Raw genomic sequence first — 8,614 nt, forward strand, 5'->3', positions numbered from 1 at the left:
TCAAAAAGTCATAGTATAGTATGACGTCCAAATTATGATCAAAAAGTCATAGTATAGTATGACGTCCAAAATATGATCAAAAAGTCATATTATAGTATGTCGTCCAAAATATGATCAAAAAGTCATAGTATGAGGTCTCATACTATGACTTTTTTTTTATCATATTTTGGACCTCATGCAACAGGGGGAGGTCTCTGTCGACCTCCCCCTGTTGCACCGCCACACCCATCTCAGCACATCTCGGTCTGCCAAACTACCAAACTGAGTGCGCCTCGGGTTGCGCTGCTTGAATCTAGCTCTGCGCGGGGTTCGCTACCCTGCGCTGCGCCGGGAAACTAGCGCCCTTAATGTGAACTTTTTTATGGCATACTGTAATATTTCTTTTTATATCAAATTTTATATGACAGAATATACTATGACTTCTTTTTGATATTGTTTTAGGTTGTTAATGGCTATGGTGACTCTCTGTAAGAAAATATCGCACTTGCCTACAACTTAAGTTATCATCATGCAATTGGACACATTTTCACATACTTTGACTCTGTAAAAAGACATATATGGCCCAGTCTTTGACATGCATAGTCACTTTTTTTTCCAGTTTGGTTTACAGATGTCTGCTTATTGTGACAATGGTGTTTCTTTATTCACTTGAGATAGTAACCACACACAAAATGTCATATTCTTGTAGATTGGATATACACTGAAAATAAAGTCTAGGTATGTAATTTTACACAGGAAGTCAAAGAAACAGGGGGGTTGACCAACATCCCAGGCCAGATTTGATGTTGCGATCGCTCAGTACAGCAGCTTTTCTAACAGAACCATCAGCAATGTCCCACTGATTTATCCTGTTGCTTTCCTCTTCCTCCTCCTCCTCCCAGGGCAAGTCTTTTGTGAAGGATGCATTGCGGTGCATGGCACTGGGACTGCGGCAGCGCTTCAGCTGTGTGAGCCGCAGGTGCTCAGCGGTAAAGGAGATGGTGTTCTCGCTGCAGAGAGAGTGCTACTCCAAACACCAGCTCTGCCTGGCTCTACGAGACCACATTGATACCATGGGCAGCCTGGTCCAGTTCCACCTGATGTTTCCCTCAGGGTGAGACACACACACACACACACACACACACACACACAGAAACAAATAATACTACTACTTTAAAGGAAGAGTATGCAACTTTTGAAAGAAGGTAGATCACAATCTTCTTCTCACAAATGAAAACTTGAATTAATAAACAATAAAATGCCTCATTAATCAATTTAATACACACAGGGGTTTTTCCTGCTACAGGCTTACATATGGCTTCTGGTGGCTAACATTAGCTAGTGTTAGCAACTTCACACAGATAGGCTAATGCTGTTTTAAGGGCATTACAGGTTTAGTCCACTGACTTTATGAATCTGCTCTACTTTGGTTCATGTTATACTACATTTTTGCATTTCACAGATAAATATTTAAAAGTGAAACACGAAATAAATGGCATTCCTCACCAGGAGCTGTTGCTGATTCGTGCTTGTGAGCCCACTGGCCTTTTTCACGTAAGGGATTTTGATATATCACAGTAAGGATGTGAAAAGGGTGTGAATAATAAAAACAAAAAATTATGATGGCTAAAATTTCATTCAGCTCTTCAGTTTCAGGGTCCTGGTATTGCACACGCTGGTAACACCTGTGCTTTTCAAAATATTTGCTATCTTATTTTCTTGAATATACCACAAGTCTGTGTTTAACAGCAGGTCATTCTTTCTTTTGTGTGCATGTCCTACCAGACCGTACGTGGAGCTGATGAACTTCCTGTTGAAGTGTGGAGACGAGGTCAGGTTGTGGGTCAGTCGGCGGCTGCGCAGGCAGTGCGAGCAACATTGGGGGCCGCTGTGCAGCAGCTTCGGTAGCACCTGCACTCTCAGCCTAACGGACCTTCCACAGCAAACCACAGCCACACCACCCACCGTGCCCTGGCCTGTTTCCGCTCAAGAAACCCTGCAGCAGCCAACCACAGCAGCCGAACCAGAGGACAGGAGCAGGCTCAGTCAGATTGACAACACGACTGAATCTGGTCTGTCCGAGAAATCCAATGTTACAGCTTCATAGAAAGACCGGCCAGTTACACAGGGGTGCAGACAGGGTACACAAAGATACAAAGATCATGCACTTATTACTGTTGTATTAGGAGTAGAATGAATTGTATTGCTGGTGAAAGCAATGCAACATAACCTGTTTAATCTGTTGGGTATTTGTGTTATATTAATATTTTTCTTTACATTTGACATTGTACAAGGATGAAAACCAATTATCTACCTCACTTCAACATCACTGTAAACCACAGTGGCTGTATCCTTCAGCAAAGGGCATGGACACACACAAGTAAACACTACAGGGAATAGCTCAAGTGCAGCTGATGGCTCAGAGTCAATATACTACCTATTTAAATCTGTTTTTGTATTTATGAGGATTGTGATATTATGCACCATATAGCTGACACGCTATCAAATGTTATCTTGTAGACAGTCAGGGAGCAGTCTGCAGGGAGGGAAGCACTCTTTGGTTGTGACGTGTTATAAATGTGTATTTCAGATGTTCTACTTGAACGATTCAAGTTCATACAGACCCCAGGTTTCAAGCTATGTTTTGTAAGTTTTTATTTAAATGAATCTAAAAGTACATTTGTAAGTATTTTGATTGAATTTAAATAAACTACAATGATGTCTCTGGACAGAGAGAAGTGTGTTATTTAGTCAGTCCGTTACAAACTAATGGTACAGCATCTCTGATGGGGATAAATATTGGGTATCCTGACATCTGCTGGCGCAACTGTGACAATGCATCACAACAACAAATCCCTCAATATGTTGGAAATATTCAATTTTATTCTAACAAACATTAATCAACATTCACACACAGTCTATCGACAGAGTGCACGCCTTTCACAGGATGATTAAGAGATTAGTTTTCTGGATGTCCAGTTGGAAGGAAGAAAGGCACAAGGTAAACTCGTTAACAGCTGTAACAGCAGCATCTTTGAAACATACACACTTAAAGGAATACTTAAACTCCTCAGTGACTATCTGAATATCAATTATTCACCCCGTGTTACGCCGGGTTCACAGAAGAAACGGAAGTGCCGCAAAGCTTCATTCACTGCATGCATGTCTGGCACAGTTTTCTTCTTGAAATTAACATAACACAGGGTAAGTAATTAATATACAAATGATCATTTGGGGGGTCAAGTATTCCTTTAACAAAACATCAATTTGATAATAAGTAAACAAAGAGAGCGTTATTAAATACTATGGCTTTAAACCCTGGTTAGTTCCGAATGCCAGAAGAAGTATTAAGACCTCAGTATGCTTCAAGGTGCTTTTCTAAAAAAGGGGACGTATAACTGCAGTCGCATTTTCAGCCTACACGACTGAGCTTCTGCTTCTGGATCAAGGGGTGAAGGGGGCTGATCGTGGACTAACGTGTAGGTGTGATGGGTGATTCCTGAGGCCGCTCCAGCCGCAGCTATACCTACTTGAAAAAAAGGCAGTGTATAGCAACCAGGTGGAGGGTTTGACAGCAGGCTTTCCACCCCAGCATCGGGTGTGGCTATTAGCAAAAAGCATATAGACTTGGCTTTAGCTGGGGTTGAACAGCACAGGTTTGTTTGAAGCATATCAAGGCTTTAAACTTACCACTGTTGTTGCATGAAACTTCATAATGCCAGTTTACCCTTCATACACATTTTATAAACCCGCATGTTATTCAAGCTAAAAATTAGGGTGTCAAACAAGAAGAAAGTTTCCCTTGACAGTGTCTCTGTGCAGCAGTCCAGTCTCTTCCAAGTAGTCCATACCTGCTACAAGTCCTTGTGGTAACTATCTGCTGAGTGAAATACGTGGAAAACATTGTTCCTGAAGCCTGGGTGCGTCCTTTAGCCAACCAGCTAAATGAAGGGGAAGAGACGTTTCTTAAGGATGTAAAGGACGGTGGCGAGGAAGAGCGCCAGAGCCAGGAAGATGAGCAGCTTGTCTGTCAGCTCCCGCCGGTTGTACTTGAGGATCAGTTTCCTTCCCAGGTGGATGGTTCCCGTCATGCTTTTAAACTCCTCGTTGGTTTCCTGCACCGTCCTGGAGGAGGTGGCTGTGTGAGGAGAAGGAGGTGTAATAAAGGTATAAAGAGTTACAAGATGAGTTAAAAAATGTTGACAGGAGATTTAAATGTAAAAGGGTTTTTACAGAGAAAAACATGATTTGATTTTGATTTCATTTGATTTACCTTTTGTACATTACAACATACAAATGTACAAAAAAAAAGCACATGGACAAAGTAGTCTTTTTGTTTTTACCCAGTGTGCCGATGGTGTCCTCGCTCTGCTTCACCTGTTCAGCCATCATCCTGCTTATAGACATCAGACTCTCTGTGATGTTGCTGCTGGTTTCCACTAGACTTTCTTTAGTCACCTTCCTGAGACAAAAACACACACAGAGCAGCTCAGGTGATGCTTTGTTGCTGTTCTGGGAAACAGCTTAATCTACAATCCAGCAGAGTAGCAGTAATATGATGTTTTATTTTTTATACTGTACAAGTGGATGTTTGTTGGAGTCCACGAAATCTGTTGTTTGTCTGTAACATAGATTGTATATAAACATGGACAACATGACAGCAAAGCCAAAACACCTCAATCACCCCCTGGTGGCTGGCTGCAATGTAGGTCATAAATCCCGCCCCCTCAATGTTAGTGGATAGCACATGGGCCAAAGTAAAAAATCAAATTGCACATCAAATACATTTTTCACAAAGATGGTTTCTGTTATTTTAGACAGATTTTATCATGCTGATGATTGCTCATGTGTGCATGAACAACAACATGGGGCTTTGATGTCATGATTGACAGCTGTGTGTGCCAAATGATGTGCTTGTGGTCAACGGCACTGCTCGTGATTGGTAGGATGGGTGAATGGGTGGGAACTTGAGACTGGCAGATGCCACTTCTGCACAGCCTCTGGCTCCAAATGACGTCACCAGCGCAAAATGGCAGCAGCCGTGTCTGGGATATTTTGGCTTTATTTTTGTACGGGGGGAAAGTGGAGATGCGCCGTCCATCTTTGTATACAGTCTAAGGTTTGGTTTCTCAAAGCATCCCGTTTCTACCAGCAGAGCAAAGTCATAACTTAAAATGTTTGCTTTCATTCATGATTCATCTGTTTTTAATAATTTGAGATGTTGAATAAAAAAATGAATGAGTCATCACAAATTACCAGAAACCAACATGATATTTTACAATCACATACAAAAGCCATGTTCAGGCAGGAGGAAATATTTCCTCTCCTTCTTAATAAAAGTTGTCATGCTGAACAGCATTATAGCCGCTGGCAAATTACTCGAGGTGATTCTGTAACAGATAATGATTCGCTGCAGGTGAACCATGTGACCTTCATAACCAGCTGGCTATGCATTATTTTGAATCATAAAATAATTTACTGTAATGGTTCAGCTGTAATTTAATTTTTAACAAGGACAAACTACTTACAATGCCAAGAGTCTCTCCTGACTGGACTCAGATTACAGTCAACTTAAAAGTTAAAGTTTGCCAAAAACTGTAGGTATGACTCATCATTTTAGCAGCACAGTGGATTCTCAGTAGAATTGTACTGACCTCTGCCTGGTGCTCTGGTTTTCTCCTCTAAGCAGCAGCTCGTCCTTCTCCGTGTTGTCTATGGCTAGTTTACACGCCAGGTTAGCTTTCCTCCACGCTGTCTGGTTACTGGAATCCACAGGAAAAAAACACAGAAACCAACTTTGAGAACTGTAAATACTGTTAATGATTTCTTCCTCTCATCTGGACAGTTTGTTTAATGATCATGCTGTTTAACCCCATCAGTCCCAAATGTACTACTTGCATTCATCAGCCTCTCAAAGTCTTATTAGCTCTAGAACACAAGATTGAAAATTTTATTGAACACAATAAAATACAAGCTACTATTTAAAATATTACTAATAAACCCACTTGAGCAGACAGAGGCACCACCGAAGAGGGACTACAGCCAAACATGACAGCTCATTTTGATGTGTTGACTGAGAGCCAGATACAGATCTCTTTACTCACTTAAACACTGGACTGAACACTAGCATTTAGTGTGATTGACAACTTCAATAAAGTCAAAGATTCAATAGAGAAATGAAGATGACTGCTGCAGTTTTCATGTCTGCGTGTTCGTTCACACACCTCAGCATTTGTTTTTTCTGGCTCTCTGTTTCCGCCTGAATGGCCAGTCTGTCCATCTCTCTGTCTTGCTCTCTGGCCATCTGCTCCAGATCCTGACAACAACACATCACATGACCACATCGAGTGAAACAGTTTGGATTTTGAGCAGGAAATCTTTCAGGTCCGACACAGCATGCTTATGATGTGAGGCCTGACCTGTATTCTGAGTCTGAGCTGGTTGAACTTCTCTTTGACCTGAGAGTTGAGCTCCATGAGAGCTGACTGAGGCCCGGGGCAATCCCTGATGTCCTGCAAGTAACACAAACACAATTAAATGGTATGTATCCATGGTTATATGATCTACCTCAGGGTCTGTCTGAGCAAAACACTGAAATAAAACACAGAAACACAACAATAACAAATATTTTGGAATTTATTTTTTAGAAAATACAGCTTGACTTGACTCATACTGGCTGAGTACACATTGATTACAGGGTTGAAATATAATTAAATAAATTAAATATTAATATCAAACCAGTAAAGTGCCTTTTACTATAACATTATATGAATATAGTCAAGTGGTGACTGATATATACATATATGGAAACACACCAATAACACACCCGAAGTATTGTCTTAGTGTCACACTTTCTATATAAACTCAAACATTTTTGCCATTATTTCTGTAAAAATTAAAAAAACAAATACTATAGTCTGAAATTTACAAATGAGTAAACACTTCTTCTTATTTATTGATTTTGTTCATATCACTTATACACAATTATCATGCACACAATATTGTAATATATAAAGTCTAAAGTATGTCAGGTAAACATTTTCAAATACTTTAAACTTTTATTATAAATATTATTGCTGCAAATTATGATCATTTTCATTATTGATTTAGCTGTAGAATTATCTACTGTCTTGGTTAAGCAATTAATATTCTGGTCTATAAAATGATACAGAAGAATAACATAAAAACTGCTCATCACAATTTCATACTTTTTGTGTGATTAAAAACACAACATACTCTGTTTACTATAAAACAAAAATGAGCACGATAGCAAACATTACCATTTTAGAAGCTGGGACTAGAACATTTTTGCCATTTTTTGCTTAAAGAAAAGATTTATGACAATTAATCACTGATTAAAATCGTTGCCCGGTAATTGCCTGGCAATTAACTAATCAATTATGAGACTAATTGTTCTTTCTTTTTATGTAAACATATGATTAAAAATATTATTTACATCTAAGGAGAATCTCTTTACTAACAGAACGTAATTTATTCGTGCATTTTAAACTACATATTTTTTCTAACATAGATTCACTACTTGGTCAAAAGGTCTCGTGTGATGCTTAATAACAGATCAGGTTTAAACACCCGTTTCCAACTGATAACTAATGTAACTCCTCATTGATCCGTCCTATGTAGGTCAGTTCATCAACAGCTGTTACATCAGCTACTTATTTCGTGAAGACGTCAGATATATAAAACAGAGCGAATAAAACTTTCAGCAGAGACTGAAGGAAATACGATGAAACATCGTCACAACAATAATAAACACGTTCCTCTTTCCACTGTGTCTCTTTTAACTGCTTTCATTAAGTGTTAGCTAACGTTAGCTTCATTCGTGTGTTAGCTAGTTTTATGCCTTCTCCGAAACAAAACCGATACCAGCATGAGCAAAAAACATAAATCAATGGACAAATAACACGTTTTCAGTTCTTACCTGAACGAGAGCCTTAATTTCCAGGTCATATTTTATGATTTCTTGTCCACAAATTCGGACGTGTACATCCGCAGAAGACGCCATGTTTGTTTTTGTACGGCAAGCAGGAGGCTCAAAAGACAGCGCGCTCTGTTGAAGGCGAAGCAATAGATTTGAGACTGTTCCTGTCACACTGCACACCATTAAAATCCTGTCAAATAAACAAAATAAACAACATTTTCTGTTGATGTATGGTTGCATGATTAATGAATATGTGATGTTGAAATAAAATTTAAGTTTACCTCATCAGGTTAGACCACATTTACACAAATATTCAGCTGAATCAGACCCTCATTTTTAAAACACTCAACAGAGCAATGCAGGTGTGATCGCACAAATATGTTTTGGGTGTGTACAAAAATGGAGAATTTGTAGACGTGATTTTTTTTATATATATGAATAAGCTCAACATAGCAATGTTTTGGTTTGCACTTGAGTCAAATTTCAGCCCAGAGAAAAATACTGTTTTAGTAAAAAGGACAAAGATGTATTGTTCAAGATTTTACATCAAATGTACTCTTTGAAGGATGTGTTGGAAAGATCAAGGCTAGATTGTGCTTATGATTTTTGTTATTTATATATTTCAATTGTACTATTTTCTTGTGGTTTAATACGAAGAGTTTTATCAATAGAGAAATGACATCTAAGATCAATGTG

The 8,614-nt window shown here is 39.1% G+C and overlaps 2 protein-coding genes across 2 annotated transcripts in view; one reads left to right on the forward strand and one right to left on the reverse strand.

Annotated features, from left to right (window-relative positions):
* Positions 1-2,711, forward strand: part of bod1 (biorientation of chromosomes in cell division 1) — a 13,020-nt gene extending 10,309 nt beyond the window's left edge. Inside the window, exons 5-6 of the mRNA XM_050040981.1 lie at positions 844-1,093; positions 1,765-2,711. Coding sequence (XP_049896938.1) covers positions 844-1,093; positions 1,765-2,086 — 572 coding nt within the window. The 3' untranslated portion in view covers positions 2,087-2,711. The remainder of the gene's footprint in view (positions 1-843; positions 1,094-1,764) is intronic.
* Positions 2,712-2,755: 44 nt separating this feature from the next.
* Positions 2,756-8,034, reverse strand: bnip1b (BCL2 interacting protein 1b). The gene is made up of 6 exons (XM_050037375.1): positions 7,919-8,034; positions 6,399-6,491; positions 6,204-6,295; positions 5,634-5,741; positions 4,323-4,441; positions 2,756-4,117 (listed from the first exon to the last, which is right to left on the reverse strand). The coding sequence occupies exons 1-6, from the start codon at positions 8,000-8,002 to the stop codon at positions 3,921-3,923; spliced, it is 693 nt and encodes a 230-aa protein (XP_049893332.1). The 5' UTR covers positions 8,003-8,034; the 3' UTR covers positions 2,756-3,920.
* Positions 8,035-8,614: the final 580 nt, after the last annotated feature.

This window comes from Epinephelus moara, chromosome 3 (assembly GCF_006386435.1).
Source record: "Epinephelus moara isolate mb chromosome 3, YSFRI_EMoa_1.0, whole genome shotgun sequence".
In the NCBI taxonomy this organism is placed as follows: Eukaryota; Metazoa; Chordata; class Actinopteri; order Perciformes; family Serranidae; genus Epinephelus; species Epinephelus moara.